This window comes from Salmo trutta, chromosome 2, assembly GCF_901001165.1.
Source record: "Salmo trutta chromosome 2, fSalTru1.1, whole genome shotgun sequence".
Classification (NCBI taxonomy): Eukaryota; Metazoa; Chordata; class Actinopteri; order Salmoniformes; family Salmonidae; genus Salmo; species Salmo trutta.
In genome coordinates this window covers 60,256,194-60,275,235 of record NC_042958.1, presented here as the reverse complement: position 1 = coordinate 60,275,235, position 19,042 = coordinate 60,256,194, and the positions used below count along the sequence as shown (strand labels likewise).

The window sequence follows — 19,042 nt, the reverse complement described above, 5'->3', positions numbered from 1 at the left end:
AAGAAAGCCTTGCAGAGAGAAGCCAATCTAAGGCAGTATGCCGAGTCGTGTTCATTAGGGCACTAATTGAAAACCTTTCGCCGCGTTTTTACGGGAAAGCAAAAATGTGCTTTTCTTATTGGACAAATCCAGATGACCCCTCCCTGTTTCAGTCCGGTTTCTTCCATTTGGTGCCTAATGAACACGACCCAGGACAGTATGCAGGAAGTATGATTAAGCAGTGTCTCAATCGCACAGCAATCCTGACAGCTTAAAAATAACAGTATCAAAACACAGAAACATTTAAATGCTCTATTCTTTAAGTTTATGGTTCATTCAATGGTCATTCATTTATCCTTTCTATAGCTACCACTTAAAATGTCTATTTAGGATCGTTTCATAGAATATATATATATATAAAATCAAATGTATTGCAATCAACAACCATCACTTAAAACATATGCTGGCAGGACTTTGTGCACCCCCACAACGTTCAACAACTACCATCCCCCACACCCTTATCCCAGGATATATTTGAATGCTTGAAATATATACAGTACCAGTCAAAAAGCCACAACACAACTTATTGGATCAAATGTATTAAGGAAAGAAATACAACAAATTAACTTAACAAGGCACACCTGTTCATTGAAATGCATTCCAGGTGACTACCTCAAAGCTGGTTGAGAGAATGCCAAGAGTGTGCAAAGCTGTTGTCTAGGCAAAGGGTGTCTACTTTGAAGAATCTCAAATATAAAATATATTTTGATTTGTTTAAAATTTTTCTGGTTACTACATGATTCCATAGGTGTTATTTCATAGTTTGATGTCTGCACTATTATTCTACAATGTAGAAAATAGTCAAAATAAAGAAAAACCCTTGAATGGTACTGTATATACAATATATACACACACCCACCTTTGTGGTCATATAAGCTCTATTTATTTGGGACACAGTGGGTTGGCTGGAATATCTGTCAAATCAAAACATCTCTGGACATTGCTGTTAAGAGAGTCCTTATAGATATGTGGACAGGTATGAAAGAGAGAAAAGGAGGTTGTGTTTTGAGGATGGATGGCGAGAGTCCTCAGAGGTCCCCGGTGTCTCTGTCCCTGTCCTGCGCCCGGCGGGAGTCCGTCCTCCCGTTCTGATCCCTGCTGTCTTGCCGCCGCTCGGAGGATCCCCTCTTCCTGCTTCGCTCCCGTGAATGGTCTCTGGATGAGCGCTCTCGATCCCTGGACGACCTGGAACCGTTCCACACAGTCTTGTTTCACACACATCTAACGTGCATTTATTATGAGAAGAACTTTTATTATTGTGTACATGTCTGAGTAATGAGATGACGTGTGTATGTGCGTGTGTGTGTGTGTTCTCCTACTTGTGTCTGGTGCTAGGCTCGTGGCGGTGGCCCTTGCTGCAGGATTGGGAGCGGCTGCGGTGGCGTCTCCTCCTCTCCCGGTCCCTGGAGCGCGAGCGGGAGGAACGCCGCCTCTCGCGAGATGAGGAACGGGAACGCCGTCTCCTACGTTCGCGAGAGCGGGACCTGCAGCACAGACACAGAAAAGTCCTATATACAGTAATAAACTATGATATTGTGTATCTAATATAGTTCATATGGCAGCAGATGGCTGGGGGCCCATACTAACCTATGTTCCCTGCTCCGTTCCCTGCTCCGTGATTTGGTCCTATAAAAACGACAGAAAACAATTAAGATGCCACTGAAAATCTTAATTTGCCTCCACATACAGTACATAAATCAATATATTTTTTCCAAAGAAGTTCTGCCATCACCACCAACATGTTTATAAAACATGTGCCCATGTCAATTTAATTATTTCTGAAAAGTTAAGTCCTGTACCCACCTCTTCTTCATTCTCTCTTCCTTCTCTCTCTCTTCTCTCCTCTTGAGACGATCCTGGTTCCTCTTCTCCTGCTTGTCAATGACTGTTTTCTGATTTTAAAAAAATGGTGAGCAATGGCATTAGCCGAAGTCTTAACATGAATTTGTTCTCGTGTTAATAAATTCTAATGTCAGAAAGTACATACTGCAAAATTCAAAGGAATCCCAAAAGACAGACGTTGGCAATGTCCTTGCATAATCTTCAAAATGTGAAATCAGTAAAAAACGTAATAAAAAAAATCTATAATAATAATAATATTCAGCAACCTATATGGTCTACGGTGGTTCAGAGCATACCTTCAGGGCTTCCAGTTTCTCCCTGATCTGGATGAAGCCCAGGTGCAGCTTCCCGCCAAAGTGGTCGGCCAGGCGACGGTCGTTGTCGTGGAGACCCAGGTAGGCCGAGCATACCTCGCAGACACGGAGCTTCTGCTGCTGGAAACTGGAGGCAGGCATGGAGTTTCTGTACTCCTCCTGAGAAGCAGCGAACAGAAAATATGAAAGAGAATGAGCGGGCAAAGGAAAGAATGGGGTCGAGTTCAGTATGGTGAAAATTAAGTGAAACCGGATGGTTCCCCCTAAAGTTGTACAATAACAACGTAATTTGAATTTTCCATTGCAAAATGTTTTTGCTAAGATGTGCCCTGATGAACACGGCCCAGGTTTCTAGTCAGGATGAGTTAAATGGAAACTAGACGCGTTGTGAGGAAAACAACCCCTCACCTCGGCGTCCCTCTTCCTGCTGCGGACCTTCTCCACTTCCTGTAGGATCAGCTGGGCCTCATCTACGTTCCCCTCGGCTCCCAGCTGCTCTGCCTTGGCCAGGAGCTTCCCGATCTCTTCGTTCAGCTCGTGGACAGTCTCTGCCTGGAGAGTCACACACACACAAAATCAGTCTGGATCAGAACGTTTCCAACAACATGTCCTTACATTCCACAACAAGGTTCATCTTGCTCTCTTACCTTTGCAGCCACCTCCGCACTGATCTCATCTTGAGTCTCCACCAGTCGTTTCTTGGCCAACTCTGTTCTACGGTCGCAATCAGCGATGAAAGACTCCAGGTGATCCACAGCCTACAGTCAACCACAGAAAAGTCATCTCCATACAAGTCAATGGAACACGGACTGGTGCACAGGTAAAATGAACAACACTGAACCAAAATATAAAAACGCAACATGCAAAGTATTGGTCCCATGTTTTATGAGCTGAAATAGAAGATCCCAGAAATGTTCCCATAGGCAAAAAAAGCATATCTCTCTCATTTTGTGCACAAATCTGTTTGCATCCCTGTTCGTGAGCATTTCGCCTTTGCTAATATAATTCATCCACCTGACAGATGTTGCATATCAAGAAGCTAATTAAACAGCATGATCATTACACAGGTGCACTTTGTGCTGGGGTTAATAAAAGGCCACTAAAATGTGAAGTTTTGTCACAAAACAATGCCACAGATGTCTCAAGTTTTGAAGGAGCGTGCAATTGGCATGCTGGCTGCAGGAATGTCCAATAGAGCTGTTGCCTGAGAATGTAATGTTCATTTCTCGACCATAAGCCGAATACGTCCAACCGGCCTCACAACCGCATACCACGTGTATGGCGTTGTGTGGGCGAGCAGTTTGCTGATGCCAACGTTGTGAACAGAGTGCCCCAAGGTGGTGGTGGGGTTGTGGTATGGACAAGCATAAGCTACGGACAACAATGGCAATTTGAATGCACAGAGATACCGTAACGAGATCCTGAAGCCCATTGTCGTGCCATTCATCAGTCACCATCACCTCATGTTTCAGCATGATAACACACAGCCCCATGTCGCAAGAATCTGTACACAATTCATGGAAGCTGAAAATGTCCCAGTTCTTCCATGGCCTGCATACTCACCAGAGCATGTTTGGGATGCTCTGGATCGGCGTGTATGACAGCATGTTCCAGTTCCCGCCAATATCCAGTGACTTTGCACAGCCATTGAAGAGGAGTGGGACAACGTTCAACAGGCCACAATCAACAGCCTGATCAACTCTATGCAAAGGAGATGTGTCGCGCTGCATGAGGCAAATGGTGGTCACACCAGACACTGACTGGTTTCTGATCTACGCCCCTACGTTTAAGATATCTGTGACCAACAGATGCATATCTGTATTCCTGGTCATATGAAATTGACTGATTTCCAATTGACTGATTTCCTTATATGAACTAACTCAGTAAAATCATTGAAATTGTTGCGTTTACATCTTTGTTCAGTACAGAAGAAGTACAAATGACATGGCACGGAAGGGATGAATGAAGTTGTATTTCATTGAACTGACTGTGGACATCACTTACGTCAAGCTCAAAGAAGAGTTCCCTCGCCTTGGAGGCGATTTCATAGTCGGCCCGGAGCGCCAGGTCGTGGGTCTTCGCACATTCTCCCAGATCCATACGCTGTTAATGAAGTCAGTCAGCTAGTCAAGACACCGCCATAGTTCCTGCATAGTCTGCGGCAAACGACTTTAGAAAGTCGTTTACAGTCACTGCATTAAAATATTCAGAATCGATCAACCAATATTACTGACTAGACTTGAACTGCTGATTAGTCTGCTTACAGTTCCAGAGAGGATGTCGTGGGGACAGCAGTTCAGGAGATGGCTTTTGCAGACCCGCTCGTCGGTGAACTTGACCCTCTGCCGCGTCTCGTCCCCTGAAACATGCAAAAAGCAACAGTCAGAAATAGCTCACATAGCTATTGGTCCACTAGAGCGAGGTATCCAACGCTTTATACCCATATTAGGGTAAAGGGGCAAAGATTTGATCATTTTTTACAATTGCATCTTGGGACTCTTTATTGGGGTGAAATGAACATAGATATATTCAGCTAGAATGCATCAAGTGACAGAATGTGTGCCTTTGGACAGAATTCAACGACATCCACTTTGTCTTAAGATATCCCAAAATGTGGCTTCGTAAAAACACTTTTACGTGTTTAAAGCTGAACCTTAGGTCATCTTAAACCTGACCCAGGTTTACCAGTCAGCGTTTTATCTGGTAAACAATGGGGCCTGTATTGGGACCAGAGTGGTGTGTCCCTTAAGGCTTGCTGGGTTTTCTGCTGTAACCAAGAGGCTTACCTTACCAGAGCCTCGATACTACATTAAGAATATGGTTGTGCTAAGACTGTGACTTGACACTCTCGTCATGGCATTCTGAAAGTACCTGGTCAACTGAAGAATATAGGCCTATAGAAAAATCAACAGCCAAATGGTTGTAAGCCTACTGTATGGGTGTTTTTAACGAGTGACAGGGACAGGCTCATGAGGCTCCCTTGGTCTCATGACATTGTCACTCAGCTTAACTGGGCTGTGTCACTGCAACAGCTGTTACGGCATCAGTTAGATCTCCTAACTTCAACAAAATGAGACCATTTAAAATAGATTCAGGCCTAGCCTATAGTTGGCGCCAACGAAGTCCCTGACACAAATGGAACATTGAAAGAAAACCCAAGAAAAATGTTAGTTTTATACACACTGCGAGCTGCAACATACTGTACCCATCCGCATTCTCCAAGACCTCAGCTGCAGAATTTTAAACCCGCTGTAGAAAAGTGTAAATGGGAACAGTTCTTGCACAAACCTGTAGTAAGGAAGTGTGGAATGATACACAAGTAAGATTGTAAAGATCTGTGCAAAGCTTTTCGATGGCTAATATTGTCTCTGCTTGACAATAAACGTGGCTTTCAACGCAGCCGGGCAACCTCCTAATTCAAGCTGCAACTACTTCCAAATTGTAATTCAAAGTGTCATTGAAGATTTTAATATCCATTGTTGTGATGCTAAAAAAAAAAAAAAGGTACAACTTCCGGGAAAGAAAACAATTGTTTGGATTATTATTATTCATAACAGCGTTAAAAATCATGTGTGACTCACGGCTCGATGAACATGAGGCTTTTCTGCAACTCCTTTGCAGATTGATGTAGGCTGGCAAAGACACACTGAACCTTTATGAATAAAATAAAGGGGCCACAATTGTTCAGTTTGTATGCAACATATGTACGGGAAGAATTTGTATTCGTCTCAACACACACACAAACTCACTCGTCACAAACTCACTTTGTTAGGCTGATTAAGCCCAAAAAACAACCATGGACTGAAGTCAGTTTATCCGACTTTACATGTCACCATTGTAGACATGACATCCTTACTAAATGGCAGCTGTTATGTTTTCAATGTTTGTATCCTTGTAGCCTAACGCGACACCTTTATTAATGTTTTCATTTATTAATAAGGCGGGATTAATTGCATTCTATAGCGACAGCTTGAGAGATATTGCTGTACCTGTTTTGGACCTTATGCCTAAAATCGGTAGAGAGTAGGCGTTGTTTGTGTCGCAGAGGGGTGACCAAGAAAGTATTACATCCAATTGTTTGACGCTACCTCCACCCCCTCCAAACTAATTCAAAAGATGGATTCCCGGGCTGTGCACTCGCATGGCACACTCACCTCTAGACAGGTAAATACAGACTGTCTGTAATAATAACACTTCATGTCACGAGCAGAAGCAACAGAAAATGGGCATGGTGCAGCCACCCACACAGATCAACAAAATAGTCTTGTCCGACAGTGCAGGCGACTGCCGAGTGACCAACAAATCACCGTGCATCATAAATAACGACTCATTATTACTTGTAGATCAATCAGTCGGTCACAATTTACCCGTGGTACGTCAAGAGTGATGCTCTCGAACACAGCCAGCAACATTAATGGGTATCGCAGCCGCTGCAGAGGTTGGCAGCACCGTGCCCGTTTCGTTGGGCTAGTGCTCATGACAGGAAGTGGTATGATTGCAGACAGTCTGTTTACCTGTCTAGAAGCAAGAGCGTGAATCCATCTTTGAATTAGATTGGAGGGGGTGAAAGTAGCATCAAACAATTGGATGTAATACTTTCTTGGGCACGGCAAACAACGTTTTTATCAGAACCGTCTACGGATACCGTCCAACGTGGGACACGTGCTGCTAAATACAGGTAGAGCAACAGGTCAGGTGCATATCTCACAAGCTGTTACTATAGAATGACCTAAGACAGAAGGCTACTGTTAAAATAATTGTACTTACTGTTATTGACTGTATGTGACAGCAAGCTTTGTAGGGCTAGTATCCTTGTAGCCAGATACGTCATTTACTATGGAAGTGGTGCTTGTACAAATGCTACACAATACTAGATACTGTGCACTGTATGACTAACTGTTTTAACCTCCTGTCAAGGACGTGCAGACTCTCTAGATATCCTTACTGACTATTTAGTATTTACAAGGTAGGCTAGCTTTGTTATCCTATACTGTATGTAGGCCTTGCTAAATATAATTAGCTTCAGGGTTGGGGTCAATTCAGTTTCAATTCCAGTCAATTCAGAAAGTAAACCAAATTGTAATTTAAAAAAAATCTAATCGAAAAGTATTTAAGAGAATGGTATGTGTACTTTCGGAATTTACTGGAATTTAAATGGAATTGACCCCAACCCTGGCTAGCTATGTATCCAACTTAACAACATAAGAACGTGGATGTGTGTAGTGAAAATACATACGATTGAAATGTATTAGTTAATACATGAGTTTTATCCCCGCTTTTTCAGGGACCATTTGAAAACTCAGGGTCCCCCAGGGGGGCGTCTACATGATCTTTACTTATCTAGCCAGCTGGTCTATCAACAATAAATGCCAGAGTGGACGTCATTTGCTATGGATACAAACATTAAATCGCGAAACAACAACTTGGCCGGCGACAAATCATGATTGAGCTGATTTTATGTCACACAGCCGTCCTCTTGTGCACCATTCATTCAAGGTATGTCCAACTGAAACACGCCACAAAAACTAGTTAGCTAGATAGTCAACTAGCTAGCTAGAAGGCTAAGTGCAAGCCACTGGCTCACACATATTAGGCTGCGTTTAGACAGGCAGACAAATTCAGATTTTTTCCCACTAATTAATTAATTCGTATTTTCACCAATCAGATCAGCTTTGAAAACAATCTGATGTGAAACGATCTCATGTGATTGGTAAAAAGACAAATTAGTGGAAAAAACTGAATTGGCCTGCCTGTGTAAACGCAGCCTTAGAAAAGTATCTCTGAATGGCTCCATCTTTTAGCTAGCAAGCTAACGTAGCTAACAAGCTAGTCACCGCCGTTTTGCTACTCACCATCCCTCGCTGTCCCCATTAGTTGATCGAGCAAAGCTCTCATTTGAGCTTGGGCCGACATTGCTGTGGGTTAATTCTTCAAAGCTTCACACAAAACAGAAGGTTCCACGATCGATGGTATCCTATATTATTAATGCTATATGTGTATTATTTGGACAAGCTTCTTCAACGATCTCGTCAGCCCCTTCTTTCTTTGCTAAGGAAATGACGACACTTCCTCTATGCTAGAATTGGCCAATTGGAGTGGCTTGGTAACGAACCAATCACAGCCACAGCCTCAAGTTAGCTCGTTTCACGATGGTGCATGCAATCGGGGATCCTTGGGATGTCCCTATCCCCATTGAAGCTGAAACGTAAAAAGGGTAAGGTTGGGTCGTCCCAATGATCCCAGATTGCAATTACTATTTCACCATAGCAAGTAGGGCCTGTCAAGGTGTGAATTGTTTACGCAGGTGAAGTTGGATTGACAGTTCTCGATCAAACAAAGACACGGACAGAAGTAGCTTCTAAAGTAAGATAAAAAAATAAATCAATTACTTGAAATAAATTAGACATTTATTTAAGGGCTCGAAATTGAATGGTGAAACTATCTAGATAGTTAGCTAGCTAGTCTAGTCTGAGAGAATGCCAACGAATACGTTTTGAGCCTGAAACGCGTTATCTAACGTTAACTAGCTTGTTATCTAAGCTAGCTAGCTAGAAGTTGTGGTAACTTGACCAGGCTTTCAATGAAATTAACTCGCTAAATTGACATGTTATGCATTATTACCGCAGGCAAATAACGCCAGCTGATTCTTAATCTCGGTTACCCAGAAGTAAAATTCTCTCGCGAAAGTTTATTTTACTGTTTCATCTGTCCACGACAATATGTTAATGAGAGATTAGTTAGTTCTTTGTTTACGGAAGTGGTGAATCCAGAACCCAAACGGAGTCAGGGTATCTAGAATTAAACACTGAAATTGTACCTCAGGATATAAATAGTGCATGCTGTTACATGGTATCTAGCTAGCTAAGGTCATGGGTTAATAAGCATGTTATTGTTTTGTTCAGAAATTTCTGGAGGCAAACTTGAAAAGGTTTGGAGTGAGATGGTGCGAGTGTGGAAATGGCTGGAGTCCCACAGGCAGACAGGAATACATTTGGTACTGTGTCAGTGCTGAGGAGGCGGTATAGGTTTGTGTCCATTGCACCACATTTTCTCTGTGTTTAGGTCTGTTCGGGCTATGACACATTGCTGAAGAGATAATGGAGCCAACAGACCATGCCACAGAAGCCGACCCCCTGAAGAGGGAGGAGGATGGGGTTGAGGGTGGTGGAACGGCACCACCAGTGCAGACCAAGAAGAAGAGTTTGGGTCTGGCCAAGTTGTCCCACTGGAGGACGGCTGCCTTCTTCCTCTCCCTCTTCCTCTGCCTCATCATCGTCTTCGCCTTCTCTTTCATCATCCCCTGTCCCGTCCGTCCGCAATACCTCACCTTCTGGAACCGCACCTTCCCCCAAGCAGGTGAGGAAGAGATACAGTGACACAATAGACCAGAGAAGGCCAGTTAAGAAGTTATTTAACCCCTGTGTTGTTTTGCACTATGGACTGGACAGAAAAGTCTCAATCTCCATGAAAATAGCATTTAGTACAGGACCAGGCTTTAACTGTCTGGGGAAACAACCCTAGATGTACTGTTTGTTTCTTTTCCCAAAAGGTTAAACTTACTTCCTTTCCTTTCTCTCACAGCCACCTATGATTTCCTGGCCATTGAGGATGCAAGCAAAGACAAAGTGTTGGACGTGTTGTTTGTCCTGAAGGCCCAGGAGGGCAGTCAGAACATTAGTTGTTTTGCTGAAGGTACTAGGAATACAGGTCTTACAGCAAATGCTTCATGCTTTGTCTTGCTATAGGCCCATTGCAGTCAAAGTTATGTTTTCCCTGTGTTTAAGTATCATATTGTAGATAGCTGATGAAACTAACACTAAAAGGTTGAACAAATATTGTGTTATTTCCTGATAGCTTCTGGTTTAAAATACAGTCTACACAGGACCTTCTAATCAGCAGGTTTGCATGGGTGGGAGTTTTCATGGTGACATCCCCATTCTAGTTAAATAAAATAAAACATTCTGATCACTCCAAGAAAGTCCTATCAGAATTCTTGCTTGAGAATTTTTTTAACAAAAAACTTTGAATGGAAATCTATAACAGTTAGCAACTTAATTGTTACTTATAAATAATTTGATATTAATATAAAAATGGCTGCATTGGGCATTTAAGCATAATAATGAGGAGTATGTAGCTGCTTTTGTAGAATGGTTTGAGATTCCAGTAAAAGTAGAGGCTGCCAGCCAAAGATTCCCAGAAGACAAGCTAAAGTTTCCTCAATACAGAGATACTGTTTTCTAATTCCTACTGTAATTGTTCTAACCAATATATTGTCTGCTGTGTCATTGTAAAATCTGTAGCTTGGCAGTGTCTGTGAGATTCACGTGTGCTGTATGACTTCCAGGTCTGGACACACCTTGTGTGTTTGTGTCGGCGGTAGCAGGGACCAACGGGGAGACTCTGTGGGAGCGGCCCTTGGCCCCTGAGTTCCACTGGGCCCAGTGTGGCCTGGACGGCCTTGGAGAAACCGACAGGGGCTGCCTGCTGTCCCACTCCAACCAGCTCACTGCCATCGACAAATACACTGGTGAGTGACTCCGATTCACGACTCTCTCGTTTACTCACCTCTCTCTCTACTATCTCACAAACAACACCTGAGCAGGAACGTATAGTCATGTTTTCACACCTTTTCCACCACAATGGTGGTTGAACTTCACACTTGAAGTATTCATGCTTTCTCTCCTCACGTCTTTCGTAAATCGCAAATATGTGCCTCTAATGTATGATAGTTTGGTCTGTCTCTCGTCACTATTTTGTAACCTGACTCACTTCGAAGAAAACTTTCATGATTTATGATGGAGGGGGGGTTGTAGCTGTGAGTGCATTCTGAATACTTGGTATTTCTGTACAGGAGTGGTGACGTGGGCGCGGCTAGAGCCTCCCAACCTGAGGAGTACCTTACCGGTCCTCAGTGTCTCAGACCTGGATGGGGACGGGGTAAGCGACGTGGCTCTGGTGGCGCCCAGCCCAACGCAGGTAAACCTCAGAGGCGTCCTCGATGTCTCAGTCTAGTCGCACTCACCAGCTGTGTTCCGTATGACGACCACTCAGACTAGAGTATGCGATATTATAGGATTTTTCACTGTTTCCGTTTTATACCTCTTCTTTAAAACACAGGACAGTAATGCATGAGAAAATGTGTGCTTCACACATGAAATGCCAACCTCTGTGCCAGTACCTTTCAACAGAAGACCTCAAGACAGTTTGTTCAATTGTTATTCGTTGCGCACTAGACACAGCTGGCGATCCTCTCAGGGAAGACCGGTGTCCAGATTGGCTCAGAGGTGGTTCTTGACACCGCTGAGTGTGCCATGCATCTCCTCCACTCCACAGGGAAAGGCTCCAACTATGTACTGCTCCAGAAAGGTGAGCAAGCCATTTGCCAAAGCCTGCTAGTGAGTTCATTTATAGATCTGCTGTCAATAACTCACTGACCAAACTATTCTCATAACATTCTATGTGATAGAACACATTGATTTCAGTCCTACTGTATGTGACCTTGTCCAATGGTCAGTGATTTATCCCAGTATATTGATTTAAGGGTCCTATATGGCTAGTTGGCTACAGCCCACAGCATATTGATGTCAGTGTAATGTTATGACTGTTGTCACTGCCCTTTGTCCCCTCTCCCCAGACTCGGGGTTGTATGGCCTGGCCCTGTGGAGCATTGCAGCCCAGGCTAAGGCAGGCATGGAAAAAGGCCTCAAGAAGGACAAGCACTGGGAGCGCAAAGCCAATGACTCCTCTGGCCTTGTATCAATCTATGAGTAAGATGGCGCAGCAGCTAGACGCTAATACACAATTCTCACAATGCCTCAAAATGTCACAGCTTGGGGTAAAACACAACACCAATATACCAAACGTCTAGTGGTTAAATTATCATTTCTCATGTCTTATGTTCAATAACCTGGACCATGGACTGAAATGAATTGCTAATGCTAACATGGAGTCTTTCCTTTGGATGGCCGTTCCTCCCCTGCAGGTCTGGGTCATTGAGATACGTGTTAAGGACAGGGAAGGCAGAGGGTCGCTCCAACCTGCTACTGGTCACTGGGGGTAGTGTGGTGCTGATAGATGGCGACAGTCTGAACTTACTGTGGAGAGTCAACACCAGCACAGTCCTCAGGTTAAAAAAACCGTCATCACCCTACACACTGATTAGTTAGTTAACATTGTCATGTAGCTTACTCAATAAACAGTTTTGAATGGTCATATCAGGACTAACAACCTCCTTGTATTCCTTAACATTTATAATAAATTGCCACGCTCTGAATTCCTCGTGTGTGTGTGTGACGACAACTGTGATAACCAAGGTGTTTGGGCCAATGTCGTGTACTGACTGGGAGGGTTTTAAGTACAGTACCAGTCAAAAGGTTGGACACACCTACTCGTTCAAGGGTTTTTCTTTATTTTTACTATTTTCTACATTGTAGAATAAGAGTGAAGACATCAAAGCTATGAAATAACACATTTGGAATCATGGAGTAACCAAAAAACTGTTAAACAAATCAAAATATATTTGATATTCTTCAAAGATGCCACCCTTAGCCTTGATGACAGCTTTGCACACGCTTGGCATTCTCTCAACCAGCTTCATGAAGTAGTTACCTTGAATGCATTTCAATTAACAGTCACGTGCATTCATGGTGACTACCTCATGAAGCTGGTTGAGAGAATGCCAAGAGTGTGCAAAGCTGTCATTAAGGCAAAGGGTGGCATCTTTGAAGAATATAAAATATATTTTGATTTGTTTAACAGTTTTTTGGTTACTACATGATTCCATATGTGTTGTTTCATAGTTTTGATGTCTTCACTATTATTCTACAATGTAGAAAATCAAGAAAAACCCTTGAATGAGTAGGTGTGTCCAAACTTTTAACTGGTACTGTACGTTTCTCCTCTCCCCTCAGCGAGCCTTCCTTTGGCCACTTCAACAAAGATGGCACACTCGACATAGTGATCGAGGAGGACATTGGCAACCGCATTAAAAGGGTATGTGGGGACCAGCTTGGAAGCAATAGAAGAGACTCAACTTACCTGCTTGGTATTTCATCCCTTTTTGTTTTTCCACTCCTAGCTGCATTTGCATTGAATGCGACATCTGTCCCTGCTCTGTGTGCATTGTAGGTGGTGATCCTGGACGGAAACACTGGAGGCACACTGTGGGAGGTCAACCTACTGGCCAGCCCCAACTCACCCAAGCCAGCCTCAGTCAACACCATCAACTCCTTCTCTGTGTTCATGTTCTGGGGGCTGATGCCCTCCGAGGCCAACGCTACAGTGAGTACAGTGACTCTATGAGAACGGATCATTCACTGATCTTCATCTCGTTACATCTTCCTCTGTGTTCACGGAACCTTAGCCTGAGAATCTGAAGGCTTGCGTTAGCTTCCCGAGTTAATGCCTAGGATTCAGCTCAGTGGGCTAGCACAGGCTGGTGGCATGCAGAATACCCGGGTTCGATCCCAGGTCGATCCCATTCACATCTGTCATAGTGGTGCTCTTTAGACACGCTGACCTGTTTCTAAAGGAATGCTTTCCTACCAGAGGGATTTGAGTGAGGAGCGGCGCTCCTACATGCTGTATCCCCACTACTCCACAGTTCTCCTGGAGAAGAGCAACGTCATGGACCACATCATTGCATTTAAAGGTGAGCTACATGATTGAGCGAAACAATGTCATTATGCGGGACCAGTGAACCGTCTCAATAGCTCGGCTGTCTGAAAACGTTATTACCGCACCGCCCTCAGGGAGGAGGAGGGACCTTGGATCTTTTCCTCCGATGCGCTTTGAGAGGGAGGTGAGGAATTGAGGGGAAAAAGGATTTGACGTCTAGTAACGTTTTCAGACACAGCCCTAGTCTATTGTACTTGAGGATAATGACTATTCTCTAAGCCTACATGACTTGATGTCCATGTGTTTCCTGCCTGTCCTAGCCACCCTGTTGGAGTGGGGGCGCCACGCCTGCTACATCATGTTGACGGGACCCGAGGGGGAGGGGGCCGAGGGGACGGTGGACCTTAGCAAGCGCAAACTGAAACAGGATGTCACCGACAGCCGGGTCCTCCGCCTGGGCTCCATAAGCAGCAAAGACACTAACGAGGAGATCAAAGAGGCCTTCCAGAGACTGCGTTTCAGCGATGAGTGACAGGCCACTGTTACCATGACAACATTGCTACTGATATCGAAACTGTGTTACAATAGATATGACAACCGTTACTGCTGACAATCAACCAACTGTGTAGCTATGGTTACCTTAAAGCTGACTACTAAACCTTCTTCTGCTGACCTTGTATTCCGACTGTCCCATCATGACAATCAGATTAATTTAGCTCAGTTTTCTTAGCGCGGAAATAGGTAAGGTAGAGGCAGACTTGGCTTTGGGTCTATGCAACCAATAACTGCACTAATCACGAAGACTGCCAGGGAATACCAACCAGGCAATATGGTATTATGAGGTACTGTGTCTGAATTCATTTATGCACAGCTAGTAGGCTACCATGTGGGATAGTTTTTAGAAACCTTTGCTGTAGCAACTTCAGCCTCTGTAAAGGTGGCTAAAGTGACTAAGTGATTGTTATGCAACAAAAAGAGGCACTAAAAGCCCCAAAGAGCTGCATGGGCAACCCTGTGGTTAGTGGAAATATCTTAAGGGTACTGCTTCCATATAAAATTACAAGTCATAGCCTTATATTGTAGCCAGAGGTACTGTGGTAGATGACAATCAGATGAAACTAGTAGCAGGTACAGTACTATTCCAAGTTGGTGTAAATTAGGGTCTTTTTAAATGCACATTGAAAGAGCTGTAAGCCCTGTATGAGGGACTCAAGACTTGAAAGTTGAACGTTTCTGGTGATCTGTGTGTTGACGTTCAAATCAGGCAAAAGATGACAGAAAAGGAAAGCTTGAGAAAATTCTTATGGGCTACCCCCCCATCTCTTTCAAACAAATATAGGCTTTAATGTGAACTTGTACGGGAATGAGGGTTTTATAGTTTGCCTTATACATGAATATATTGAACCTTCTTTTTGAGATGGTTTTTCCTTCTCATTTTAGTTATCTATTCATTTCTAAAAACATTTTTCAGATCTGCGCTAGCCGACACCTGCAAAGCTTTTGTTTTTGCTGTGTTGGAGGAGGAACTTAGGTTTCTATTCAATCTGTATCACAGAAGTTCAGCTTTGCAGCGTGATTGAAATGTAAAGGCATTGTTCGCGCTTTAGCGGAAACTGTATTCACGGTAAACGCTACATGTCCGCTCAATCGGAAATGACCTTTATATTTCTATCGCTGAATCTGCAACCAGAAATAACTTGATTTTCTGGTTCATTAAAATAGCTAAACTTAGATATGTTTTTGTTTGTTTAATAAATTAGACCATGCCCATTTAAAGCTTATCTTTCAAAAAACAAGTTACATCAGAATATTTAGCCAAGTTAGCTGGCTAACTCATTGATCCTAATTTTGTAGTATTTAACCCCCCCCCCCCCCCCCCCCCCCCAGCTCTCGAAGTCCCTGACTTGAGTCACAACTTGCTGTGTAGTTGCGTATCAGCCAGACTAGGTGGAACTGCATGATCTGTCAAATCCGCAAGCTGCTCCAAGCATAACTGGTGCCACGTTCAAAACAACTGGGAACTTGGAAATCTCCAACTTCAGTGCATTCAAAACAACTGAACTCGTAAAAAAAAGCTCAGACTGGGGGGAAATCGATTTGAATGGTCATCCAGCTCGTGAACTCTGGCCTCATTCTAGAGCTCCGACTTTCCGACCTAAAGATCACTGAAGTCATGATTTGACCTCCTTATTTTTCCAAGTTCCCAGTTGTTTTGAACGCAGCATGGGAACTCTGGAAAAATACGAGGTCAAATCATGATGTCTGCAGAGGTGGAAAAGGTGCTCAATTGTCATACTTGAGTAAAAGTTAAGATGCCTTAATAGAAAATGACTAGTAAAAAAGAGTCACCCAGTAAAATACTACTTGAGTAAAAGTATCTGGTTTTAAATGTACAGTAGTTGAAAAAGTACTAAATTGTTATAACATGTAAAAGTTGTACATCACATTTTTTATATTAAGCAAACCCGATATCACAATGTTCTTATTTTTTTTAAATTATGTACAAACAGGGGAACACTCCAACACTCATAATTTACAAAAACAGCATTTGTGTTTATTGAGTTCGCCAGATCAGAGGCAGTAGGGATGACAATGCGTTATATTGATAGGTGCTTGAATTGGACCATAAATGCTGTCCAGCATGAGCATTCTCAATGTAAAGCGTAGGCTACTTTTGGGTGTCTGAGAAAATGTATGATTAAAAACAAAGTACATATTTTCTTTAGGAATGTAGTGAAGTAAAAGATGTCAAAAATATAAATAGTAAAGTACAGAGCCCCAAAAAACGACTTATGTAGAACTTCAAAGTATTTTTTTATTTAGTTACTTGACACCACTGGACGTCGGTGATCTTCAGGTCGTAAAAAGTCAGACCTCTAGAAAGGGGCCCCGAGTTCCCGACTTGAAATTCAGAGTTGGATGAGTCGGTCACATCTCACTAGGGCCAGCTTTATTACTTAATCAATGAGCGCATTCGATTGGATCACTTTTGTCAAGACGTTGACCAACACCTTTCAAAGTGTGTTGCATTATGGGTATAAAAATGGTCAGACTTGTGACTACAACAACCATGTGATCAAACGTCATGCACTTTCGACTGTAAATATCTGCAGTTTCTCTGCGGAACCAAAGCTTTATGGAAGACAACCTTTTTCTGTTTTCTTGGAAGCAAAAGGCACTACATGCTCATAAATGGTTGATGTGGCCACCTATCATTGGTTATTAGCAATGCATGTTTACTTTTCTGGGTGGATGACTTTAGCATTTAAATACATTTTTTATCCTTACAATTGAATTACATAGGCATATACATGTGATCCAAATTTCTAGCATAAATAAATTAAATATCCTACTCGTGACAATATACCTAATGTATTTATCTAGATGTTAATGTGATGTTGTCCCTATGTTATAGCCTACAATTTGTCTTGTCTGCAATATTGCTTTCACCAAACAAATGCAAATGTCTGGATCGTCTATTAAGTGTGTTAATAAAATGGAATACACTGAACAAAAATATAAACGCGCAACATGTAAAGTGTTGATCCCATGTTACATGAGCTGAAAAAAAAACCCTAAAATTTTCCATACACACAAAAAGGGTATTTCTCTCAAATGTTGTGCACAAAAGACCACTAAAATGTGCTGTTTTGTCACACAACACAATGCCACAGATGTTTCAAGTTTTGAAGGAACGTGCAATTGGTATGCTGACTGCAGGAATGTCCACCAGAGCTATTGCCAGAGAATTGAATGTTCATTTCTCTACCATAAGCTGTCTCCAACATTGTTTTAGAGAATTTGGCAGTACGTCCAACCGGCCTCACAACCGCAGACCACGTGTAACTACGCCAGCCCAGGACCTCCACATCCGGGTTCTTCACCTGCGGGATCAGCTGAGGGGGGTGGGGTGCTGAGGAGTATTTCTGTCTGTAATAAGGCCATATTGTGGGAAACAACTCATTCTGATTGGCTGGGCCTGGCTACCCAGTGGGTGGGCCTGGCTGCCAAGTGGGTGGGCCTATTCCCTCCAAGGCTCACCCATCGCTGCACCCCTGCCCAGTCATGGGAAATCCATAGATTAGGGCCTAATGATTTTATTTAAATTGACTGATTTCCTTATATGAACTGTAACTCAGTAAAATCTTTGAAATTGTTGCATGTTGTGTTTATATTTTTGTTCAGTAAACATATTGTAGACTACACATGGGTTATTGTAGGGGATTTCTACACTAGCAATTTTAGAGGCTTAAATCTGTCCGGGAAACTGGCCCTTAATGAGCCCCTTAAGTACCCCAGACACCACTCGTGGGTGAATACCAAGCGCATTTGTCTGCTTGGCATATTGTTTACCCAGTAATTTATGTGAACTGATATACATATAGTCTAATCCTTTTCATATTGTTTAGCCGGTATGAGAGCTGATGTACATGTATAGTCTAATCTGTTTCTGTACAGTGAGTGTTTTGTCCTTCATGTGATTGTATAAAAGTATGTTATTTACATGCTTACTGACAAAAGCAACGTAAACATTGAGAATTAAGGAACTACACTCCAGCCTGTAGTGATGCTGACATGCAATCAATTACCACACACTAAGAATCTTTATGGACTCCATCTAATCCGACCTGTTACAATTCACAAATGCTAATGAGGAAGGTACAAATAATGGCATGAAATAATGGCAATCAACAGAGCATATTCCATATGCTGCAAAAACACATGTTCTCATTCTAGTAGCCTATACATTCCACCTGGTTATATATTGAGAAAACCATCACAAAAACACAAAACAAGTCTTGTGAATGTTAAAGAGCTTGGGCCGGTATCTAATTTCCTGTTGATCATGTTCAGCTTCATGTAGGAGAAGTGGATTTTTGATATCATCCACAATAACAAAGACGAATGCCATGTCTGCAACGGTCAGGTTTCTTAGAACAGCAGAAGTTGTCTGACTTGCTGTCGTTGCATATGTACCTCCCCCGAATTCACTCCTCGAATTCCGTCTACAGTCTACTTTCGGTTTACCACTCAAACGCGCCCAATGATATACCTAGAACTGTAGGCTATAGTTTCCGCACTGAGCAGAGCACTGGCATGCGCAGAATAATCTTTACGCATGGTGCTGGGAGGGAGAACGAGCGCTCACGTCTCACCGCGGTTGTGTCTGTTGGCATGATATGTTTCCCCATGACTTGCACTGGGTATAGGCATTTGGATACAGATATCCG

At 42.9% G+C, this 19,042-nt stretch overlaps 2 protein-coding genes across 3 annotated transcripts; one reads left to right on the top strand and one right to left on the bottom strand.

The window, feature by feature from the left end:
* Positions 1-899: 899 nt before the first annotated feature.
* Positions 900-8,259, bottom strand: luc7l (LUC7-like (S. cerevisiae)). 2 transcript variants are annotated; one of them, XM_029709063.1, is made up of 11 exons: positions 8,048-8,066; positions 5,777-5,847; positions 4,460-4,554; positions 4,200-4,298; positions 2,843-2,953; positions 2,604-2,747; positions 2,178-2,354; positions 1,843-1,931; positions 1,627-1,665; positions 1,359-1,523; positions 900-1,224 (listed from the first exon to the last, which is right to left on the bottom strand). In XM_029709063.1, the coding sequence occupies exons 4-11, from the start codon at positions 4,293-4,295 to the stop codon at positions 1,068-1,070; spliced, it is 978 nt and encodes a 325-aa protein (XP_029564923.1). In that variant the 5' UTR covers positions 4,296-4,298; positions 4,460-4,554; positions 5,777-5,847; positions 8,048-8,066; the 3' UTR covers positions 900-1,067. The 2 variants fall into 2 exon arrangements, with proteins under 2 accessions (XP_029564923.1, XP_029564914.1); XM_029709054.1 differs by lacking the exon at positions 5,777-5,847 and having other exon boundaries at positions 8,048-8,259.
* Positions 8,260-8,434: 175 nt separating this feature from the next.
* fam234a (family with sequence similarity 234 member A) lies at positions 8,435-17,330 on the top strand. Its single transcript, XM_029709044.1, has 12 exons — positions 8,435-8,558; positions 9,258-9,551; positions 9,777-9,887; positions 10,540-10,722; positions 11,047-11,171; positions 11,429-11,561; positions 11,830-11,962; positions 12,178-12,321; positions 13,106-13,187; positions 13,323-13,475; positions 13,743-13,845; positions 14,132-17,330. Exons 2-12 carry the CDS (start codon positions 9,293-9,295, stop codon positions 14,341-14,343), a joined length of 1,638 nt encoding a protein of 545 aa, XP_029564904.1. The 5' UTR covers positions 8,435-8,558; positions 9,258-9,292; the 3' UTR covers positions 14,344-17,330.
* Positions 17,331-19,042: the final 1,712 nt, after the last annotated feature.

Bases quoted from the DNA above. Each gene is read 5' to 3' on its own strand.
- fam234a (XM_029709044.1), top strand. From the start codon at position 9,293: ATGGAGCCAACAGACCATGCCACAGAAGCCGACCCCCTGAAGAGGGAG. The intron at 9,552-9,776 runs GTGAGGAAGAGA...TTTCTCTCACAG, and splicing joins CCGCACCTTCCCCCAAGCAG to CCACCTATGATTTCCTGGCC. The intron at 12,322-13,105 runs GTTAAAAAAACC...CTCTCCCCTCAG, and splicing joins AACACCAGCACAGTCCTCAG to CGAGCCTTCCTTTGGCCACT.
- luc7l (XM_029709054.1), bottom strand. From the start codon at position 8,108: ATGTCGGCCCAAGCTCAAATGAGAGCTTTGCTCGATCAACTAATGGGG. The intron at 2,355-2,603 runs GTGAGGGGTTGT...GCTGCTTCTCAG, and splicing joins GCAGGAAGAGGGACGCCGAG to GAGGAGTACAGAAACTCCAT. The intron at 1,666-1,842 runs GTGGGTACAGGA...TCGTTTTTATAG, and splicing joins GAAGAGAGAATGAAGAAGAG to GACCAAATCACGGAGCAGGG.